The sequence below is a fragment of the Heterodontus francisci genome, chromosome 2, assembly GCF_036365525.1.
Source record: "Heterodontus francisci isolate sHetFra1 chromosome 2, sHetFra1.hap1, whole genome shotgun sequence".
In the NCBI taxonomy this organism is placed as follows: Eukaryota; Metazoa; Chordata; class Chondrichthyes; order Heterodontiformes; family Heterodontidae; genus Heterodontus; species Heterodontus francisci.
In genome coordinates, this window is record NC_090372.1 from 77878661 (window position 1) to 77903280 (window position 24620).

The window sequence follows — 24620 nt, forward strand, 5'->3', positions numbered from 1 at the left end:
TGATTAAACATTCAGTTAATCACATAAAGAGAGGTAGCCTATCAATCTGGTTCCAAGATGTAGATCATATATCAAATTATCTTTTTATTGACAAATGTTTCGCTGCGCTCTATTTCACCTTTTGAAAAATCAATAAAATTACAGTCTGCAAAATTGATCCAGATGGGCAGATCAGTTACATTCAAAGAAGTGCAATTCAGTAATTTGTAGAGGTGTTAAGAAAATTTAATAAAGTCTAATTTGGATTCATTGTAAAAATAGCCTTTGAAAATCTTAAAGACCATTGTCTTTATAGAAAAATATTCAGCAAAGTTGCTTTTAAGTTTACAAACAAAGTCACAAAGTGAAATGCCTTGTATAATTATCATGTTATTTGTGTCATTGTGACCTCATACGGCAGCCTATGGTTTCAGTGACTCGGTGATTCCATTACCGCTTATTTTGGAGATTTCATTGGCAAAGGTTTCTTTGCAAAAAGCATCAGTACGGCCACAATAAACAGAAATTATTTTTCAACAAGGTGGTGGAACCTCAATTTCTTTGTCATTTCTCTGACTTTTAAGTGTAAGATTGGATATTTTTGTATGAAATCATTGTGATTTTATCATTAAAATACGATCAACACTCTGGCTTCCCTAGAACATATGTATTCCAGTTTAAATGTTGTTTGTAGTTAGTTGATGCTGATTTGAATTATATGTGCTTGGCCCTAAAGTGTTCTTATAATAATGCTGTCACATTGAGGTGCGGGGGATTAAACTGAAACTGCACATAATTTGGTTAAAACGCAGCCTTGCAGTCTGTACTGAAAACTGAAGATAATCTTGCCAATAATTTTTTTTACAAAGTGTTTTTTCCTCTCAGGTTCCATGGGATGATATCTCGTGAGCAGGCTGATGAACTGCTTGGTGGAGTTGAAGGAGCTTATCTTATCAGGGAGAGCCAACGTCAGCCTGGCAGCAACACATTGGCTCTGAGGTCAGTTTCTGTTCCTAACGTTAATGAACTGAAAAAATTATGTTGAACATTCCTATTATCTAAAAAAAAAACTAGGATGATGTTTGTTAAATTTTTGGGTTTCTTTATCTAGTGTAAGAAAGATAGAAAGATATTTATGTTTTAGACTGTTCTCATAGTTGAGCTATAGCTCCCATATATGCCAGCTGTCTAAGTTATGTGTGTTTTATTCCCTGCTTCTGCTGTTCGTATTTGTACACACCTCCAAGGGCACTCCTTGAGCCACCCGTATTCAGCTCTTGTGTGCATGCACAATGTACTGCGGGTTTTCCAGTGCAAATCAGGACAACAGTAAATCACTGCAGAGGCACATGATCACATATAGACTGTACACAAAAAGTAAGCCAAGTTCTGCTATTTAAACTGAGCTGCAGAATGCTCAAACTTCTTTATCTCTTAATCAGATTGTGACCTTAAAGACTTTTTATTCTTACTAAATCAAAGGTAGTGTAAAAGAAAATGACACAACTATGGTATATACCCAATTGTGAGCAACTCCTCATAGAATATTAACATTGGGACTGTGCACCAAGGCAACAAAATTTTCAACTTTGCTCAACTTATGTTGTCATTACTGCTAGGTTTTGTTGATACTTGTATCCCAATCATTCAGATCAGGTCTAGCCTATAGGTCTTGCTTTCACAGTGGTCAGGTCAGTTTCTGTCATTAGGAAATAAACTAATAAATGTAGTAGTTAAATTATTGGACTAGTATCCCAGAGTTCACAAGTACAAATCCAACTATAGGAATTTGTAAATTGAATTCAATTAATCTGGTACCGTATAGCCTAGCACCAGGACAAAATTATCATCAAAGTTTCCATTGTATTGTGAAAACCTATCTGGTTCACTAATAACCCCTACCTAGTCTGTCTGCATGTGATTCCAGTCCCACACTGTCTATAGTTGATTCTTAATATCTGCTGAAGTGACCTAGGAAGCCAATCATTTGTAAGATGCCTGATACAGAGCAGAATATTAAGAAAATGATTGGACAGGCCTACTGGCAATTACACATGTGTCAGATTGGGGCAAGACCGTGGCAAACCTAGTACAGTTGATCATGCAAAGGCTTCCTCACGAATATCTTCAGGCTAGTGTGCAAGTTGGGAGAGCTCTCCCATGACTAGTTGAGCAATTGTTTCACAGAGTTGTAATCAAAGAGTTAAACCTTCAATGTGCCGTATTCCTCCATGACTATTCCTGGCTATTTCCTATCCCAGGATATTCTTGCTAGGAGCGGAGGCACAGCGTTGTACTATGTAATGACCATGGCCCTGGAAGTGCACAGCATTTACCTTAGACCCCATGGAGTCCCCTGACTTCAAGTACAACCAGGCCAAAGAAGCCTCCTGCTGATCACTAGCTACCACTCCCTGACAACTGACAATCAGTACTCGCACATAATTAACAGCACCTGGTAACACTGAGGCAATTTTTTACCTTTATTCGTTCATGGGATGTGGGCATTGCAGCAAGCCCAGTTATATTGCCCATCCCAAATTGCCCTTGAGAAGGTAGTGGTGAGCTGTCTTCTTGAACCACTGCAGTCCTTGTAGTGTAGGTACATCCACAGTGCTGTTAGGTAGGGAGCTGCAGTATTTTGATCTAGTGACAATGAAGAATATGGTGTGTGACTTGGAGGGGAATGCAGTTGGTGGTGTTTCTGTGGCTGTTGTTCTTCTAGGCAGTAGAGGTCATGGGTTTGAAAGGTGCTGTTGAAGAAGTCTTGGCAAGTTGCTGCAGTGCATCTTGTAGATGGGCAACACCACAGCTGTGGTGCACTGGTGGTGAAGGAAGTGAATGTTTAAGGTGCTGGATGAGGTGCCAGTCAAGCGGGCTGTTCTTTTCTGGATTGTGTTGAGCTTCTTGAGTGTTGCCTGGATGCGTGCAACTCCAATAAGTGGAGAATATTCCATCACATTCCTGACTTGTAGATGATGGAAAGCTCTGGGGAGTCAGAAGGTGAGTTACGCACTACAAAATACCCAGCATCAGGCCTGCTCTTGTAGCCACAGTATTTATGTGGCTGGTTCAGTTAAGATTCTGGTCAGTGGTGACCCCGAAGATGATGTTGGTGGGGAATTCAGTGCTGGTAAACCAGCTGAATGTCGAGAGGAGATGGTTAGACTCTCTCTACTTAGAGAAGGTCGATTATCTGGCAAATGTTACTTACCACTTATCAACCTTAGCCTGAATGTTGTCCAGGTCTTGCTGCTTGCAGGCATGGACTGCTTCATTATCTGATGAGTTGCGAAGGGGACTGAAAACTGTGTGATCATCAGGAAACATCCCCACTTCTGACCTTATGATTGAGGGAAGGTAATTGTTGAAGCAGCTGATTATGGGGTTGGGCCTAGGACACAGATGTTTGACCTCCAACAACCGCAGCCATCTTCTTTTGTGCTAGGTAAAACTCCAACCATTGGAGAGTTTTTCTCCCTCATTCCCATTGAATTCAGCTCTACTAGGGCTCCTTGATACCATACTCAGTCAAATGTTGCATTGATGTTGAGGGCAGTCACTCTCCCCTCACCTTTGGAGTTCAGCTGTTTTGTCCCATGTTTGGGCCAAGGTTGTAATGAGGTCAGGAACCGAGCGGTCCTGGCGGAACTCAAACTGAGCATCGGTGAACAGATTATTGCTGAGTAAGTGTCGCTTGATAGCACTGTCAATGACACCATCCGTCACATTGCTGGTGATTGACTATAGGCTGATGGAGGCATGGAGCGGTAATTGATGAGATTGGATTTGTCCTGTTTTTTGTGGACAGGACATACCTGGGCAATTTTCCACATTGCTGGGTAGATGTCAATGTTGTAGCAGTACTGGGACAGCTTGGCGAGAGGCATGGCTAGTTCTGAAGCACAGGTTTTCAGCACTGCAGCCAGGATGTTGCTGGGCCCCATAGCCTTTGATGTATCGAGTCCCCTCAGCTGTTTCTTGATACTATGTGGAGTGAATTGATTTGGTCGAATGCAGGCATCTGTGATGGTGGGGACCTCAGGAGGAGGCCAAGATGGATCTTACACACAGCATTTCTGACTGAAGATGGTTGCAAATGCTTCACCCTTGTCTTTTGCACTGATGTGCTGAGCTTCACCATCATTGAGGATGGGGATGTTTCATAGAGCCGCCTCCTCTGGTTAGTTTAATTGTCAAACACCATTCATTACTGCATGTGGCAGGACTGCAGGGTTTTGATCTGATTTGTTGGTTGTGGGATGTACTCTGGATGGGAGAGTTCAATATCCAGCAGCAAGAGTGTCTTGGTTGTGCTATCGTTGACTGAGTTGGGCAAGTCCTGAGGATGTAGCTGCCAGAACGGGCTTTCTTCAGTTAGTGACCTTGTCCTCACCAACCTACCTGTTACAGACATGTCTATGCATAAAAGTATTGATAGTGGTAACCACACCACGGTCCTTCTGAAGATAGATCTTTTTCACAGTGAGGGTACCCTTCATATAATGTGGTACTACTGCCATGCTGAGTAGGATAGATTAAGGAGAGATATAGCAGCCCAAAACTAGGCATTCCTGAGGCACTGTTGACCCAAAGCAGCAGCAGAATTGTCTACCAACATAGTTTGTAAACTCAATGCTTGGCTAATTCCTCATTCCTCCATCATTATCGAGTTGGGAGACCAATTCTGGTTCAATGGTGAGGGCAGAAGGGCATCCCAGAAGCAGGCATCAACTTAGTGAAGCTACTACACAGGGCTGTATGCTAAACAACAAAAGCATCTGCCTAAAGGCAGAGTTTAGTGATCTGACAACTAGTAGATCAGAGCAAGTCTCTGTTGTCCTACGACATCCATTCAAGAATGGTGATTGTAAATTTGGCAGTTACTGGGAGGAGGAGGCTGCATGCATATTCACATTGTTACGACCAGGTGAGAAGTGGTCTAGGGGTTCCGTCTCAGCCTTTACCTGGTTTAACCGTAACAGGGTTTAATTTTAGAAACACTGTTTTTAGCTCCCCCTCAGTGAATCCTTGTTCACCGCTTTCCAATTGTAAGGCAAAGAAATCAGACAGGTTTTCTTAGATTTAAACATGAAAGGTGGCAGTTTATTAATCTTAAACTCTAATCGGGTTAACGACTATGAATATGCAATGTGACAACGCTAGCATGCACGCATGATAAACACACACACAAATAAAGGCAGTAAAAGTAGAAAAGAATAAAGGGGAAAAGTTTGAGGCAATATTATAATTACAGTCCTTTGAGTTCAGTGTGGAGTCTTTGGTTGCTGGTAAGTCCTGCTGTTCGTTGAAGCCCAGTTCACGCTTCAACTTTTTCGATAGTCATAGAGTCGTACAGCATAGAAACAGGCCCTTTGGCCCACCGCATCCATGCTGACCATAATGCCTATCTACTAATCCCACCTGCCTACATTAATTCCATATCTCTCTATGCCTTGCTCATTCAAGTACCTGTCCAGATGCCTCTTAAATGTTGCTACTGTTCCTGCCTCCACCATCTCCTCGGGCAGCTCATTCCAGATACCCACTATTCTTTGTGTGAAAAATTTACCCCTTTGATCCCCTTTAAACCTCCTCCTTCTCACCTTCAATCTATGCCCTCTAGGTTTAGTCACCCCTACCATGGGAAACAGACTCTGGTTATCTACCCTATTTATGCCTGTCATAATTTTATATACCTCTATCATGTCCCTTCTCAGCCTCCTTCGCTCCAGGGAAAACAGACCCAGCCTATCCAATCTCTCTTTATAACTCAAGCTCTCCAAACCAGGCAACATCCTTGTGAATCTTTTCTGCACCCTCTCCAGCTTAATCACATCTTTCCTGTAGTGCGGCGACCAGAACTGCACCCAGTACTCCAAATGCGGCCTAACCAACGTTATGTACAACTATAACATGACGTCCCAACTCTTGTACTCAGTGCCTCGGCCGATGAAGGCAAGCATGCCATATGCCTTCTTCACCACCCTGTCTACCTGTGTTGCCACTTTCAGGGAACTATGTACTTGCACCCCAAGGTCTCGCTGCTCAACAACACTCCCCAGGGCCCTGCCATTCACTGTGTATGTCCTGCCCTGGTTTAACTTCCCAAAATGCATCACTTCACACTTGTCTGCGTTAAATTCCATTTGCCAATCCCTTGCCCACTTTCCCAGTTTATCTATATCCTGTTGTAACCTTAGACAACCTTCTTCACTGCCCACGATACCACCAATTTTGGTGTCATCTGCAAACTTACTAATCATGCCCCCTACATTCACATCCAAGTCATTAATATATATGACAAACAACAGAGGGCCCAGCACCGATCCCTGCGGCACACCGCTGGTCATCGGCCTCCAATCGGAAAAACAACTCTCCACTACCACCCTTTGCCTCCTATCACCAAGTCAATTTTGTATCCAATTTGCTAGCTCACCCTGGATCCCAGGTGTTCGAACCTTCTGGACTGGCCTACTGTGCGGGACCTTGTCAAAGGCCTTGCTAAAGTCCATGTAGACAACGTCCATCGCCCTGCCCTCAACAATTCTCTTGGTCACCTCCTCAAAAAACTCAATCAAATTCGTGAGACATGATTTCCCACACACAAAGCCATGCTGACTATCCCTTATCAGACCATGCCTTTCCAAATGCATATAGATCCTGTCTGTCAGAATCCCTTCCAATAACTTTCCCACCACTGATGTAATGCTCACCGGCCTGTAGTTCCCTGGCTTATCCCTGCTGCCCTTCTTAAATAAAGGCACAATATTAGCTATCCTCCAGTCTTCCGGTACCTCACCCGTGGCTAATGATGATACAAAAATCTTTGCCAGGGCCCCAGAAATCTCCTCCCTTGCATCCCATAGCAACCTAGAATACACCTGGTCAGGCCATGGGGATTTATCCACCTTAATGTGTTTCAAAATCTCCAACGCCTCCTCCTTTGTAATGTTGATATGCTCCAGGATATCGCTGTTAGATTGCCACACTGATCCTTAATGGGACCTACTCTCTCCCTAGCTACCCTTTTACTCTTAATATACTTATAGAATCTTTTAAGATTCTCCTTTATCTTATCTGCCAGGGAAATCTCATGGCCCCTTTTCGCCCTCCTAATTTCCTTCTTAAATGTAGTCCTACATCCACTATACCCCTCGAGGGACTCTCTTGATCCCAGCTGCCTATACCTGACATATGCCTCCTTCTTTGTCCTGACCAGACCCTCAATATCTCTCGTCAATCAAGGTTCCCTAAACTTGCCAGCCTTGCCCTTCCATCTAACAGGAACATGCCAGCCCTGAACTCTTCCTATCTCACTTTTAAAAGCCTCCCACTTCCAGACGTCCCTTTACCTGTAAACAGCCTCTCCCATTCGAATTTTGAGAGTTCCTGTCTGATGCCATCGAAATTAGCCTTCTCCCAATTTAGGACTTCAACCTGAGGCCCAGTCCTATCCTCTTCCATAACTATCTTGAAGCTAATAGAGTTATGGTCACTGGTCCCAAAGTGTTCCCCCACTGACACATCAACCATCTGCCCATCCTTATTTCCTAAGAAGAGGTCACGTGTAGCCCCTTCTCTGGTAGGGCCATCCACAGACTGCTTCAGAAAACTATCCTGGACACACTTAACAAATTCTTCCCCAACTGATCCCTTTGCACTAAAGCAGTCCCAGTCAATATTAGGGAAGTTAAAATCACCTACTATTACAACCATATAATTCCTATCTGTGATTTCCCTACATAAATGCTCCTCCAATTCCCTCTGACTATTGGGGGGCCTCGCCAGAGCTGGCGGGCATCCATAAAGACAGGGCTAAATTGTGGCGAGTCGAAGAGACTTAGTAGTTGGCAGGAAAAAAGACAGAGGCGCAAGGGGAGAGCCAACTGTGCAATAGCCCTGACAAACAAATTTCTCTGCAGCACCTGTGGAAGAGCCTGTCACTCCAGAATTGGCCTTTATAGCCACTCCAGGCGCTGCTTCACAAACCACTGACCACCTCCAGGCGCGTATCCATTGTCTCTCGAGATAAGGAGGCCCAAAAGAAAGAAGAAAGAATAGTATAATCCCATCAAAGTGATCACCCCTTTCTTATTTCTAAGTTCTACCCATATGGCCTCGCTGGACATTCCCCCCGGGATATCCTCTCTAAGTACTGCCGTGATGTCCTCCCTAATCAATAGTGCAACTCCCCCTCCTCTCTTACTTCCACCTCTGTCACGCCGGAAGGATCGGTACCCCGGAACATTGAGCTGCCAGTCCTGCCCATCCCTCAACCACGTTTCCATAATAGCTATAATATCACAATCCCATGTACCGATCCATGCTCTGAGTTCATCTGCCTTACCTGTAAGGCTTCTTGCATTAAAGTAAATGCGGTTTAGCCTGTCAGACCTTCCACGCTCCCTGTCCTGCCCCTGCCCGACCTGCCTACTGGACTTGCTTGCTTTAACCTCTACATTTGCCTCAACTATCTGATCAGAGAGAATACTACTTTGGGTCCCACCCCCCTGCAAGTCTAGTTTAAACCCTCCCGAGTAGTACTGGCAAGCCTCCCTGCAAGGATATTGGTACCCTTCCAGTTTAGATGCAACCCATCCTCCTTGTACAGGTCACCTCTGCACCAGAAGAGATCCCAATGATCCAAGTAGCTGAAGCCCTCCAGCCTACACGAGCTCTTCATCCACGCATTAATTTGCCTTAAGTCGGAGTCTTTTCTCTCTTGAGGTTACGTGTCTTCTGTGGGTCCGGTGGCTTGGGAGAAAGCAAGAGAGAGACAGCCAGGAGCGAGGCTTTCTAGTTCCAGTGTCAGTTGCAAACTCTAATCTCAGTTCAAACTGTCCTGCGTCTCATTCAAAAGCCTGGACCAGTTGGTTTAACCAGTCCTGTCTTTGTGGATTGTATCATCTTAGCAATCCTTGGATTGCGCTTCCTGACACCTTTAATGTCTGGTGATCAAAATCCATTTGGGTTAATTGGATCAGGGAGTAGTTCTTTGTCTCCACAAGCACTGTCTCTTAGTATGCAAATATCTTCCAGTCAAAGGTCTGGTGATCTCTTTAACAAGTCATTTCTTCACTCCAGCGACAGTTTAAAATCAATGTTCATATGACAAAATTAATGTGCCTCATTCTTGGCAAGTGGGGGTCTGCATGACAACATCCTTAACTGTGATGCATCATAGTGTTCCATAGGTCTGCTATTCTTTGGGAACAGTAGAGCTGCCTAACATCTAACCTCGCTGTACCCTTGCATAACTTATGTGCATCACCTCTGGTCTTCCCCAGTCTATCAGTGGGAACATTTGAACTATTTTATATCCTTCTCCCAAAAATACCCCAAAGTCTACACATCACTAGAGTAAATATACCAGGCTTTCTAAGCCTATCTGAGTAACTAAGGTTTTGCAAACTGGGAATCATTCCTGTGGCCCTCCTCAGAACATTTACCAAAGCCTCCATATCACCCAACAACAATAACTTTTATTTATATAGCATCTTTAACGTAATAAAACCTCCCAAGGCACGTCGCAGGCACATTATGAAATGAAATATGACCCCGAGCCACATAGGGAAATATTAGGTCAGATTACCAAAGGTTTGGTCAAAGAGGTAGGTTTTAGAGAGTGTCTTAAAGGTGGAAAGTAAGTTAGAGAAGCAGAGAGGTTTAGCGAAGGAATTCCAGAGCCTGGGTCTTAGGCAATTGAATGGTGGAGTGATTAAAATCAGGGATGCTCAAGAGGTCAGAGTTAGGTGAGTGCAGATATCTTGGAGGATTGTGGAGCTAAAGGAGATTACAGAGATATAGAACAGCGAGGTCATGGAGGGATTTGAAAACAAGGATGAGAATTTTAAAATCAAAAGATTGCTTAATGGGAGCCAATGTAGGTCAACGAGCACAGCGGTGATGGGTGAATGGGACTCGATGCGAGTTAAGACACGGGCAGCAGAGTTTCGGATGACCTCAAGTTCATGAAGAGTAGAATGTGGGAGACCAGCAGGAGTGCTTTGAAATAGTAAGTCTAGAGGTAATAAAGGCATGAATGAGGGTTTCAGCAGCAAATGAGCTGAGACAGGGACAAAGTCGGTGGGGGGGCGGGGGGCCGCAGGTGGGAGCAACATCAGGCAATCTTATGGTGGTGGAAACCGATAGTCTTAGTGATGACATGGATATGTAGTCAGAAGCTCATCCTGGGGTCAAATATGACGCAAAGGTTGCAAACAGTCTGCTTTGTCTTGGGCTATTGCTGGGGGGGAGGGATGGAGTGGGTAGCTAGGAAATGGAGTTTGTAGCAGGGACCGAAAACAATGGCTTCAGTCTTCCCAATATTTATTTGGAGGAAGTGTTTGCTTATCCAGTCCTGGATGTCTGATAAGCAGTCTGAGACACTGCTATGGTGATGCCACCATATGAGAGGACCAAAATTGGAGAGTGCTCTAAAAGTGGCCTAGCCAAGCTCTTATACAAATATATTTACATACTTAATTGATGATGTGCAGCATTGCAAACAAGGAGTCAATACCGAATGTATGATTTAAGCCAAGTAGGGCTTAGAGAGCGGAGGGGGTTTGGGGGGGTAACTGGACCTAAGGGAAGGGGAGATTGCAAGAGGATAGGGGCAGTGAAGCTCCAGCAGGGTAACTATCTCAGCAAAGGGAGAAGGTGAAGGAAGCTAGCAGACCTTTATCAGTTCCCCTTTGCTCCACTGGGCCTGGAAATTCATCTCAGCAAGATGGGAAGGATTGTGGTGAGCTAGTCTTGCCTTCCAGAGGGCCAGTAAGGACTTTGAACCCAAGAGCCACTTTGATGGTCAGTTTGGGCTGAGGGCAAGACTGGGAATGCTTCTCAGTGGGGAAAGCCAACACTGCCAATTAGTGGTGTGGGTGAGGTTGTTTCGGCATGTAAACTGCATAAAAACCTGTGATGCTGTTCAGACAATGCACACCACACTATTTGTGATCCACTTTCATCTTTGGCTGTCTATTGATCAATTAATAACCTTTGGGCTGGTTAATGTATGACCGCTTTTACCATTATTGTTAGGTGACTCTGGTAAATTACTTCAGCCCCACCCCACATCAAAAACAATGGCTTTGTTGAAAGTTTAACATGTTGGCCATTGGTGCTTTAAGTGCAAATAATGTTGAGTGGAAGGGAGGCCAAGAAATTGCAACTCTCATCCTTTTTACATTTGTAAATTCATGGTGCACTGAAGTCAAGGCACTGTTTAAATTCTAGCAGGTATATTCAGCAAAGCCTGTGTGTTGCATAATGGGGAAATTGAGGCTACATATATATATATATATATATATGTCATATACATCATCACACAGTTCCTGTCTACAAACCTTGCTTCTTGTTGTCGCATTTTACTGTCCCACTTTTGTGCCAACTTTTCCATTGAAAATTCCTGCCTCCACAATCCCCATTCAATTTTCCTATCCCAACTTGCACAGTTAAGGTTTGTTGACAAAGTAATTAAATCATTGAAAATACTTTCTCAAAAAAATATTGTCTACTATTTTTGTTCTCCGTAACTAAAATTTCTGTTCTTAACTGTTTTGTTGATGTGCTTGCTGCTCCATAAATGGATTAATTTAATTGTTGCCTGCTGCTCAAGTAATTTATTTGTTTGTTTATGCCTGTTGCTCACTTCATTTGTCTGTGTGCCCACTACTGCATTCATCTACTGATTTGTGTCCAGTGCTTCACTTGCTTTGTTGGTGTGCCCATTGCTCTGTGAAGTTCTAAGGACTCTGATGCTGCTTGCTTCCTTAATTTATTGGTAATGCTTGCCGCTCCATTAATTATTGTTGTATTTCTGTGCCCTGAATTTATTGATTCACTGGTGCCTACTTAGCATTTATGCAATGTTTATCAGTATCCTATATCCTTTAGTTATTAGTGAGTTGTAATGGATGTGGTTTGTGTTGGTTTCTGTGGGTTTATTTTTCTGTTGTGATCGTATAGTATCAAAAATACTCATTTTGTTTTAATTTATATTTTCCGCATAGTTTTATTTTGGTCTGTTTGTTTGAGTATAGGAACAAGAGTAGGCCATTTAACCCCTCGAGTCTGTTCTGCCATTGAATTAGATTAGACTGATCTGTATCTTAATTCCATTCACCCACCTTGGTTCCATAACCCCTGCCTAACAAAAACATATCTATCTCATATTTGAAATTTTCAATTGCACTAGTTGCAACAGCTTTTTTGGGGGGAAAGTTCCAGATTCCCCATATCCTTTGTGCGACGAAGTGCTTTCTGACATCGCCCCTGACGACTGAGGTCCAGTTTTAAGGTTATGCCCCTTTGTTCTGAATGGTGTCACATGAGCAAATAATTTCTCTCTATCTAGCCTATCAAATCCTTCAATCATCTTAAACACCTCAATTAGATCACCTTCAATATTCAAGGGAATAGAAGTCTAGCCTATGCACCCAGTCTTCATAATTGAAACCTTTTATTCTTGCTAATATTCAGGTGAATCTTGCTCCAAGGTCAATATATCCTTCCTGAGGTCCAGTGCCTGGAATTGATGGGGATCTAACCAGAGCTCTATACAAATGTAACATAACTTTTCACCCTTTTGCATTCCACCCCTCTTGAGATAAGGACCAACGTTCCATTAGCCTTTTAAATTATTTTTGTACTTGTCCACTAGCTTTTAGTCATTTCTGTACTTCGAACCCTAAATCTCTCTGCCCAGCCAAAGCTCCTAACTTCATGTAATTTAGAAAATACACTGATCTTTCTATTAGATCTATCTCCATCTGCCACAGCTTTGGTCACACACTCAATCTATCCATGTCCCTTTGCGACTTTCTGCATCCACCTACATTTATTACCATGCCACCTAACTTGGTGGTGTTAATAAACCGATAAAAAGGCTTTCTATTCCTTCATTCAAGTCATTTATAAATATACAACAACTTATAATTATTTAGCACCCTAAACATAATAAAACCTCTCAAGGCGCTTCACAGGAACATTATGAAGCAAAATTTGACACCGAGGCACACAAGGCAAGCTAGGGCAGATGACCAACGCTTGGTCAAAGACGTAGATTTTAAGGAGCATCTTAAAGAAGGAAAGAGAGGTATACAGGCACAGAGGTTTAGGGAGAGAATTCTAGAGCTTAGGGCCTAGGCAGTTGAAGGCATGGCCACCAATGGTGGAGCAATTAAAATCGGGGATGCTCAAGGCCAGAGTTAGATGAGTGCAGATATCTCAAAGATTTGTGGGGTTGGAGGAGATTACAGAGATAGGGAGGAGCAAGGCCATGGAGGGACTTGAAACCAAGGATGAAAATATTAAAATCAAGGCTTGACCAGAAACCTATGTAGGTCAGTGAGCAGAGGGGGTGATGGGTGAACAGGACTTGGTGCGGGTAAAGACACAGACAACAGAGTTTTGGATGACCTCAAGTTTACAGAGGGTAAAATGTGGGAGACCAGCCAGGAGTCTGTTGGAATAGTCAAGTCTAGAGGTAACAAAGGCATGAATGAGGATTTCAGCAGCAGATGAGCTGAGACAGGGGCAAAGTCGGGCGATGTTACGGAGGTGGAAATAGGCAGTCTTAGTGAGGGCATGAATATGCGGTCAGAAGCTCATCTGGGGATTAAGTATGACACCAAGGTTGCAAACAATCTGTTTCATCCTCAGATAGTTGCCAGGGAGAGGGATGGTGTCGGCAGCGAAGGAACAGAGTTTGTAGTGGGGTCCAAAGACAATGGCTTTGGTCTTGCCAATGTTTAGTCGGAGGAAATTTCTGCTCAAGCAGTACTGTATGCCAGACAAGCACTCTGATAATTTAGCAACAGTGGAGAGAGGTGGTGAAGTAGAGCTGGGTGCCGTCAGCACAACATGTGAAAACTAACACTGTGATTTCGCATGATATCACCGAGAGGGCAGCATGTAGATGAGAAATAGGAGGGGGTCAAGGATATTTCCTTGGGGACACCAGAAGTCATGGTGTGGGAGTGGGAAGAGAAGCCATTGCAAGTGACACTGGCTATGATTAGATAAATAAGAATGGAACCAGGCAAGTGTAGTCCCACTCAGCTGGATGACTTTGAAGATGCGTTGAAGGAGGCTGGTGTGGTCAACCATGTCAAATGCTGCAAACAGGTTGAGAAGGACCAGGAGGGATAGTTTACCTTTGTCACAAATGACTTTGATAACAGCCGTTTTGGTACTCTGGCAGGGTCGGAAACCTGATTGGTGGGATTCAAACATGGAGTTCCAGAAAAGATAGGCATGGATTTGTGGGGGGGTGCGACAATACGTTTAAGAACGTTATAGATGCAAGGGAGATTGCAGATGGAGAATTAGTTTGCAATGATGGAGGGGTCAGAGGTTCATTTGTTGAGGAGAGGGGTAATGATGGCAGGTTTAATGGAGAGAGGGACAGTGCCTGAAGAGAGAGAACTATTAGAATGTCAGCTGACATGGTGACCAGGAAGGGAAGTTGGGTGGTCAGCAGTTTGGTGAGAATAGGGTCAAGGAATCTTGATGTGGATCTCATGGACAAAGTGAGCTCGGAGTGGGTATGAGGGGAGATAGATGAGAAAATAAAGAAATATGTAATTTTAGGGCATAGGGGGACTTGAGAGGAAGTTAGGCCTGGTGGGCTAGTGGAAGAGAGGCAAAGGCAAAGAAGTCCATGAACTTCTTGCACTTGTTGGAGGTGAGGGTGGAGAAGACGGGGAGAGGAGTTTAAGGAATAAAAACAAGAAATGCTGGAACCACTCAGCAGGTCTGGTAGCATCTGTGGAAAGAGAAGCAGAGTTAACGTTTCGGGTCAGTGACCCTTCTTCGGAAGGGTTCGGGGTTCCGAAGAAGGGTCACTGACCCGAAACGTTAACTCTGCTTCTCTTTCCACAGATGCTGCCAGATCTGCTGAGTGGTTCCAGCATTTCTTGTTTTTATTTCAGATTTCCAGCATCCGCAGTATTTTGCTTTTATTCGAGGAGTTTAAGGAGATGGTTTGCAGTTGAAAAAAGAAACTGCGAGGGTAATCTTTGCATTCCAGGATGATCCCAGAATAGTTTTAGTAGATGAGAGCAGAACCCAGTAGTGTTTTATGTGGTCCAGCCAGATCTGACGGTGAATGGCTAAACCTTTGTCCGCCATATCTGTTCAAGTTTGTGTCACTTGGACTTATGGGAGTGGAGATGAGGGCCATACCAGGGGAATGGCAAGGATGAGAGAGAGTAATAGTTTTATTGGGGACTCTGGCATCAAAGGTGGACATGAGGACATGATTGAGCAAATCAGTAGCTGCAGAAATGTCCTTGTGAATGGAGGAATCTAGTGAAAAACTGTGGTCCCACTACAGTACAGATCCCTGGGAGACACCACTAGTCATATCCTGCCAGTTGGACTTATTAATGGATGTTATTTATATGGTCTGTAGAAGGTATTCAATAAGGTTCCACATATGAGACCACTAACAAAAATGAGAACACACTGTCTCCTACCTTCTAACCAATTCCCTATTCATGCCAATATATTGCCTCCAACTCCAGATGTCCTCATTTTTGTTAGTGGTCTCATATGTGGAACCTTATTGAATACCTTCTAGAGACCATATAAATAACATCTATTAATAAGTCCCTTATCTACTACATTGGTTACCTCATCAAAAAATTCAACGAGGTTCATTTGTCATGGTTTACCTTTTACAAATGTTCTGTTTATGCTGATATTAAATGGCAATTGAGCCACATTACCTGGTGTGGACACGGCACAATAGTAGTGCCACAGGCCGAAGTGTTCTTTCATCATTATGAGGTTTCATATCTTTGTTCTCGTTTGTTTCACACAATGTACTTGCTGGCATTTCCCACTTTCTTGTTTTGATGTGTAGAATTGGGCAGTGCATCAATCTGTGGATGGTTGGTGCTCACCACACTTCGCCTTTGCTGTTGCATAATTGAAGCCATGTTTCTTCTCATCTGACTTAAAATATTTTAACCTAAAGCTGTTCGGGTTCAGCTTTGAAATTTGCTGGCTACTGAGGAAACCGAATAGTACAAAAAGTGCTCCTGCTGGGTATAGCTAAGCTCCATAGAGAGTTGTCTTTTATCATTTCCACTTTATGCTAAAAATATGTGGTAAGCTTAATAGGGGTCAGCCTCTGCATTGTACTTAATGTTATCAAGGATTACTACTGACTTGACATTCTCTTCACTAGTCCTCTCCTCTGGACACCATATTGAAGTTAAATAGATTATACACATCCCCCTTATTGCACCAACAAAGAATTGGCAGGGATTTGCCACATATTCACATCTCTTTTTGTATAGTTAGTTCCCACAGAAGATCATAAACTGACAAAATGAGACCTTCTAGATATAGTGCGGTACACCACCGTGACACAGTATGTGCTGCTTCTGTGTTGTTGGTATGCTCATTGACTGCTTGGTGTTTGTAAACACAAGCTCGTGTCATTAATGTTGCAGCTTGGTTAATTTTTCACAATTTCTACTTCAGATTTTCTGTTTCAACTAACTTTTTTGAAGCATTACTCTAGGTTTTTTATTACCATCTAGCAGCAAGCCTTTAGACCAGTTTACCTTTCCATCATCTTTATCTGACACTTGCTACCTCTTTAACTCATCTACCATAGGATACTGTAGTGCAATGGTTATGTTACTAGACTAGTAATTCAGAGGCCTGGACTAATAATCTAATGAGTGTCTGTTCAAATTTCACCAGTTTGAGAATTTGAATTTAGTTTTTTTTTAAAGTTGGAAATAGCTTTATAAAGCTGATATAAGTGAAAATAACCATGAAGTTATCAGATTGTTGTAAAGACACAAGTGATTCATTAACGTCTTTTACCAAACAAAACTAGTTGTCCTTACCCAGTCTGGCTTACATGTGACTCTTAACTGCCCTTTGAATTGGCTCAACAAGCCACTCGGTTGTATCAAACTGCTACAAAGGATAACAACAATAGAATTTGACAAACTACTCGGCTGCGACCTAGACATTGAATCAGGACACAATGAAAGCAGATCCAGCAGAGACAAACCTGCAAAAGGCCTCCTCACTAACATCTGGGGCCTGGTGCTAAAGTTAGGGGTGTTGCCACACAGACTGGTCAAGCAAGTGCCTGACCTAGGTATGATTCTGTGAGTATGACCATCAGCCAATGACCTAATACCATGGGTATGTTCTGTCCCTTCAGCAAAACAGATCCGTGAGAGGTGGGGGTCATAGTGGTATACAGTCGGGAGGGCGGGGAGGGGGATTGTAGGAGTGGCCTTGGGAATTTTTAACATTAACTCCAGACCCTATGAAGTCTCCTGGCTTCAGGTCAAACATGGGCAAGGAAGTCTTTTGTTGATTACCATCGGCTGCCCTCTTTCAGCTGATGAAACACTTGAAGGAAGCACTGAGGGCACAGAATGTACTCTGGGTGGGGAACTTTAACGTATATCTTCAGGAGTAGCTTGCTAGTACCATCACTGATCGAGCTGACTGAGTCCTGAAGGACAGAGCTGCCAGACTGGATTTGTGGCAGGTAGTAAGAGATCTAACATGAGGGAATAACCTACTTCACCTCAACCTTGCCAATCTACCTGTTGTAGATCTATCTGTCCATGAAAGCATTGGTAGAAGTAACCAACACACAGTCCAAATGGAGTCCTGCTTTAACACTGAGGACACCCTTTATCACATATATGGGACTATCACTGTGCTAAATGGGATAGATTCAGTACAGATCTAGCAACTCAAACTGGGCATCCATGAGGTGCTTTGGACCATTAATAGCAGCAGTATTGTATGCCATAACAATCTGTACCCTCTTAGTCCAGCATATCCCTCACTCCTCCATCACTATCGAGCTCAATGAGGAGTGTAGAAGAGCATGCTGGGAGCAGCATGAAGCATACCTGCATATGAAGTGCTAACCTGATGAAGCTGCAACACAGGACTGCATGCATACTAACGAGTGATGGCAGCATGCTATAGACAGAGCTATGTGATCCCTTAGCCAATAGATCAGGTCCAAGCTCTGTAGCCCTGCCACATCCAGTCATGAATGGTAGTTGACAAGTAAGAAACTAACAGGAGGAGGAGGCTCCATAAGCATCTATATCTTCAATAATGGCAGCACCCGGCACGTGAGATAAGATGGAGGTGTTTGCAGTCATCTATATCCAGAAGTGCCAAGTGGACGATCCTCCTTGTTCTCCTCCTGAAATCCTCACCATCATTGATGCCAGTGTTATACCAATTTGATCGACTCCTTGTCAAGAAATGGTTGAGTACGCGAGATACAGCAAAGGCTATAGGTCCTGTCATTATCCTGGCAGTATTTTCGAAGACCTGCAATCATCAGCAAAGTGATGAAAGGAGTCATCAACAATGCCAAAAAGCAGCATTTGCTCAGCAATAACATGCTCACCAATGCTCAGTTTGGGTTCGAGCAAGACCATTCGGTTCCAGAATCTTACAGCCTTGGACCAGACGTGCACATGAGCTGAATTCCAGTGGTGAAGTTAGAGCAACTGCTCTTGACATTAAGACAGCATTCGATTGTGGGTGGCGCCAGGGAACTATAGTAAAACTGAAGACAATAGTGAGTGAGGGAAACTGTGCAGTGGCTGGTGTCATACCTGGCACAAATAAGGTGGCTGTGGCTTTTGGAGGCCAATTATTTCAGCTACAGTGCATCACTGTAGGAGTTCCTCAAGGCAGCATCCTAGGCTCAACCATCTTCTTCTGTTTCATAAATGACCTTCCCTCAACTTGATCAGCCACATAAATGCCAAGGCTGATGCAGCAGGTCAGAGGCTGCGTGGAATGTAGTGAGCAGCTTTTAACCTAACCCTCCAAAGCTCTCCACCGCTTAGAAGGGGGGTGCGGGGGTGGTGGCGCGGGGTGTCAGAATACTTTGCACTTTCTGAGATGGTTGCAGCTGCAACAGCATTCAACAAGTTTGACACCATCCAGGACAAAGCAATCTGCTTGATCCACCACCTTAAACATCCACCCCTCCACCACAGGCATACCATGAATTCAGTGTTGCAGGACACACAGTGGAAAGTCGCCAAGGTTTCTTCAGCAGCATCTCTCACACCCACAATCTCCACCCCCCAGAAGGAGAATAACCGGAGGTGCATGGAAATACCGTCACCTCCAAGGCTCACATATGGTCTGGACATATATCACTGTTTCCTTCAATATTGCTGCATCACAATCTTCAATCTCCCTAACTAGCAGCATTATGGGAGCACCTACATGACATGGATTGCAGCGGTTCAAGAAGAAAGCCCACCACTACCTTCTCAGGGCAATTGCAGAATGGGCAATAAATGTCAGTCTTGCCAGCAACACCCACATCCCAAGAATAAATGGAAGCTAACATTCTACCTACACTACAGTACCTGATATTGAAATAAACTGAAATGCCTTCCGATTGTCCTTATGGTGTCATACACATTCTAGGAAGTATGCTGCCTAAAGCAGCCGCAACAACAACCTGCATTTATATAGCACCTTTAATAAAATGTCTCAAGATGCTTCACAGGGACATTATAAAACAAATTATGACACCGAGCTGCATACAGAGATATTAGGTTAGATGACCAAAAGATTGGTCAAAGAGATAGGTTTTAAGCAGTGTCTTAAAGGAGGAAGGAGAGGTAGAGAGGCTAAGAGGGTTATGGAGGGAATTCCAGAGCTTAGGGCCTAGACAACTGAAGACACAGCCACCAATGGTTGAGCGATTAAATCGAGAATGCTCAAGAGGCTGCAATTAGATAAGCAGAGATATCTTGGAGGATTGTGGGGCTGGCGGAGATTACAGAGATAGGGTGGGGCCAGGCCAAGGAGGGATTTGAAAACGATGCTAATTTAGAAATCAAGGCGTTGTTTAACTGGGAGCCAATGTAGGTCAGCGAGCACAGGCGTGATGGGTGAATGGGATTTGGTGCGAGTTAGGACACTGGCAGCAGAGTTTTGGATGACTTGAAGTTTATGGAGGGTAGAATGTGGGAGACTGGCCAGGAGTGTGTTGGAATAGTCTAGTCTGAAGGTAACAAAGACAGTGCTGAGGGCTTTGGCAGCAGAAGAGCTGAGGCAGGGGTGGAGTTGGACAAGGTTATGGAGATGGAATAAAAACAAGAAATGCTGGAACCACTCAGCAGGTCTGGCAGCATCTGTGGAAAGAGAAGCAGAGTTAATGTTTCGGGTCAGTGACCCTTCATCGGAGTCCCGGAACTCCGGGTCACTGACCCGAAACGTTAACTCTGCTTCTCTTTTCACAGATGCTGCCAGACCTGCTGAGTGGTTCCAGCATTTCTTGTTTTTATTTCAGATTTCCAGCATCCGCAGTATTGTATTTTTATGTTATGGAGATGGAAGTGGGGGTCTTAGTGATGGCACGGATATGTGGTTGAAAGCTGATCTCAAGGTCAAATATGACACTGGGGTTTCAAACAATGTGGTTCAGCCTCAGACAATTGTCAGGAAGAGGGGATGGAGTTGGTGGCAAGGGAGCGGAGTTTGTGCTGGGAACTGAAGACAATGGCTTCAGTCTCCCCAATATAAAATCGGAGGACATTTTTGTTCATCCAGTACTGGGTGTTGGACAAGCTGTCTGACAATTTAGAGACGCTGGAGGGGTAGCGAGAGGTGGTGGTGAGGTAGAGCTGGGTGTCATCAACATACATGTGAAAACTGACGTGTTTTCGGATGATGTCACCGAGGAGCAGCATATAGATGAGAAATAGGAGGGGGTCAAATATAGCTCCTTGGGGGACATCAGAGGTAGCAGTGCAGGAGCGGGAAGAGAAACCATTGCAAATGATTCAGTGGCTATGATTAGATAGATGAGAATGGGACCAGATGAGTGCAGTCCCACCCAGCACAATGATGGTGGAGAGTAGTTGGAGAGAATGGTGTGATCAACTGTGTCAAAGGCTGCAGACTGGTCCTGAAGGACAAGGAGGGATAGTTTGCCTTTATCACAGTCATATAGGATGTCTTCTGTGATTTTAATAAGAGCCGGTTTGGTACAGTGGCAGGGGCGGAAACCTGATTGGAGGGATTCAAACAAATTCCAGGCAAGTTGGGCACGAATTTGGGAGGCAGCAACACATTTGAGAGCTTTGGAGAAGAAAGGGAGGTCAGAGATGGGGCGGTAGTTTACAAAGACGTAGGGCTAAAGGCAAAGTTAATGGCTGTAGACGAATTGTTTTATATTCCTGTGTTTGAATTTTATTTCAGTTTGTTAAAATACAACTAGGCATATGTTTTCATTTTGCGTTCAAACCCTTTCTACTCCACAGCCCCACCCCAATAAAATCTCAGTATTTTTTATGAACTCGTCTACATTTGTATGTTGTGTTTCTGAGGAGGACATTTCTGATATTGTTTTCACCTTTTTTTTCTATTTGTAACTGGTTTTTACTTGAGTTTGTGACACATTTGATATAGATGCCAGGGACCCTGCTTATGATCCATTATCTTTTTGTTGTTTCCTTTGTAGGTTTGGATATCAGACCTTAAACTATAGATTGTTTTATGACGGAAAGCATTTTGTAGGTGAGAAGCGATTTGAGTCGATCCATGATCTAGTGACTGATGGCTTGATAACGCTGTACATAGAAACTAAAGCATCTGAGTATATTTCAAAGATGACTACAAATCCCATCTATGAGCACATAGGATATGCCACACTGTTGAGAGAGCACACCTCAAAGAGACTGATCAAAGCAAAGCGTGACAGTAGGAAGGTGTCCTTGATGAATGATGAGAACAGTTCAGTTGAAAAGGTAAGAATTTATATTTATATTTTGTTTTAGTTGCCACAGAAATGGTTGTTCACCGGCTATATTTTTATGTGAGCTTCTTCAACCATACAGGGCTGAATTTTGTCAACCACCAGGCCGAATGCGGGAGCTGACCCCACTCTGGTAGGCGGTGGGACTCTGGGCAGCATTTTGTTGGCAGAAGCCAATAAACAGGCCATCGCCAGGGATGCCCTTGAAGAGCAGATGTTATTTTTGAATAACCAGAGCCAGGCAGGCCCCAGCAATCGGGGGGGGTTGGGGAAGTGGGGAGGAATGGGCGGGCTGGTGGTAGACCAGAAGCGAGTTAGGCACAGGGGCAGCCATTGCTGCCAGGGGACCCCTCCGTGTGCCATGGAGCGCCCATCAAGGTGAGCCTCTCTTTTTCTGCACCCCCCCCCCCCACCCCAGGAACCCATTGGGAGGCGGCCAGGGTTTACCTGGCAGTCTCCCCACGCAGCAGTCGGCTCTCCTGACACTGGCAAAATGCCCACAGGAATGGGAGGTGACCCTTAATTGCACCCTTAAGTGGCTCAACTGGTTGCCTGGTGGGTGGCTGAGCTACTAAGGTTCCTGCCGCTGGTAATATGCCATAGCAGCACAAGACATCTGGCTTCCCTCCCGACGCCTTCTCCTGCCATATTGCTAGCCCTCCCATCTCCCAGCATGTCTCTAAAGGGCTGGGAAAACTCAGCCCACAGTCTTATATATGCCATGTATTTTCTGTAGATTTCACATTTGCTCTGTTAGTTTTTCATCATGTTACTTCTGTCCTGTCTGACTGCAATGGGAATTAAACAAGGTAATATTCTTAGGCTGCTCTCAAAGACCCCATCTGTAGTACAAAAAGGACATGTTTGCAATGCTTTTCCAATTAAGTTTCTGTGTTACCTGTGCCATGCTGCTCAGCCTCCATTGTATTTATTGTGAATGTCACTTTGAGTGATAAATTGGACGATTGATTACATTGGACAAACGATGCACAAACAAGCTCTTTAGCGCTGATATGTGGTTGAAAATGAGGCAGAAAAATCACATAATCCAATCAACACACTGTACAAACTGTTCCATGGAGGTCGGAAATACCTTGATAATTTCTTGATTGACTGTGGTAACGAAGCACTTCATTTAAAACAAATTTTCAAAGTTTCACAATCTTCTGAGTGAACAAATTTCTCTTCATCTCAGTCCGAAATGATCCACTCCCTTCCCTGAGACTGCGCCCCCGTGTTCTACATTCCCCAGCCAGGGCAAACAACCTCTCAGTGTCTACCCTATCAAGCCCATTCAGAATCTTGTATGTTTCAATGCGATCACCTCTCATTCTTCTAAACTCCAGAGAGTATTGTCATGCTTGGCCCCCACCTACCAAGAATGTGGCACATTAATTTTGTCATGAATATTGATTTTAAACTGTTACTGGAGTGAAGAAAGGACTTGTTAAACAGATCAGCCGTGGCTGGAAAAGACATTTGCACAATAACAGACAGTGATTGGAAGGACAAAGGACCATTCCCTGACTCATTCAACCCACGATGGACCTTGATCACCAGGTATCATGTGTAAGAGGAGCATTCCAGCGACTGCTAAGGTGATACAATCCAAGACACGGTCAGACCAGTTAGTCACATGACTAACCTGCTGGGGAACCTGGGATTTTCTAAATTGTTCAAACAGTTTGAACTCAAAGTCTGTTTGCACTTGAACTGAGAAGATCTCTCCTGTCTACTCCTATCTCTTTCTCACAAGCCTCTGAAGATACATGAACTCCAAGAGAGAAAAGTCTGCTACAGAGAACGAGGTTTAAGAAGAATACTGGGCCCCAAAGAAAAGCAAGATCTACCTACAATCAAGGACACTGCAGTGAGCTCAAAGAACCGTAACAAAAACTCTTCAGATATTGCCTCAAACGTTTCACTTTATTTTTCTTCCCTTTTCTGTCTCTACTTGCATGTGTGTATCATGTATGCACGTTAGCGCGGGCGTGCCGTGTATCCGTAGGCATCAACCGAATTAGAGTTTAAGTTCAAGTTTAATAAATTTCAACTTTTCTTCTTTAAACCGAAGAAAGCCGTTTGTGCTGGTTTCTTTGCCTTATAATTGGAAAGCGGTGAACAAGGATTCACCAAGGGGGAGCTAAAAACACTGTGTGTTTAAAATTAAACCCTGTTACAGTAAGACCAGCTGAAGGCTGAGAGGGACCCCTAGACCCCTTTCTCTTCTGGTCATAACAGTATAGACCCAATTTACTCAACTTCTCATCATAGGACAACTCTTTCATCCCAGGATCCAAATCTATGAGCCTTCGCTCTATCGCCTCCAAAAACAAGTGTATCCTTCCTTACATATGGAGACAAAAACTGTGCACAATACTCCAGGTGTGATCTAAAGGCCTGCTACCCAACCCAACGGGACCCGACGACGTGCTGGGTTCGAGTCAGGTCGCGCTTCCAGGTCCGACATTCGGGGTTGGGCCAGATTGGACATGCTCTATCACCACCTCAGGTAAGTGACTTTAATGTTAATTTACTTTTTGGGCTTTGAAGGTGGTTTTGCTACAGTTATTTTAAGCTTCTACAGGTAAGGAACAAAGTGAAAAACGGAAGGTAAGTTAACTGATGGTCGGGTCGGGTCGAGTCGGGTGCGGGAAAAAATGGAAGGACGAGGGCCGGGTCGGGGTTGGATGGGGTTCTGTCGGGCTTGGGTCGGGTCTCATTTGCAGACCCAAGCAGGCCTTTAGTATGGTCTCACCAAAGCCCTATACAATTGCAGCGACACTTCCTTATTCTTATACTCCAGTTCCCTTGCAATAAAGGCCAACGTTCCATT

General features: G+C 44.0%; 1 protein-coding gene across 3 annotated transcripts in view; it reads left to right on the forward strand.

The window, feature by feature from the left end:
* chn2 (chimerin 2) overlaps window positions 1–24620 on the forward strand; it is a 397580-nt gene that overhangs the window by 245524 nt on the left and 127436 nt on the right. For all 3 annotated transcript variants that reach the window (XM_068059521.1, XM_068059512.1, XM_068059531.1), the window contains 2 exons: window positions 865–978; window positions 21491–21776. In XM_068059521.1, the coding sequence (XP_067915622.1) occupies window positions 865–978; window positions 21491–21776 (400 nt within the window). The remainder of the gene's footprint in view (window positions 1–864; window positions 979–21490; window positions 21777–24620) is intronic.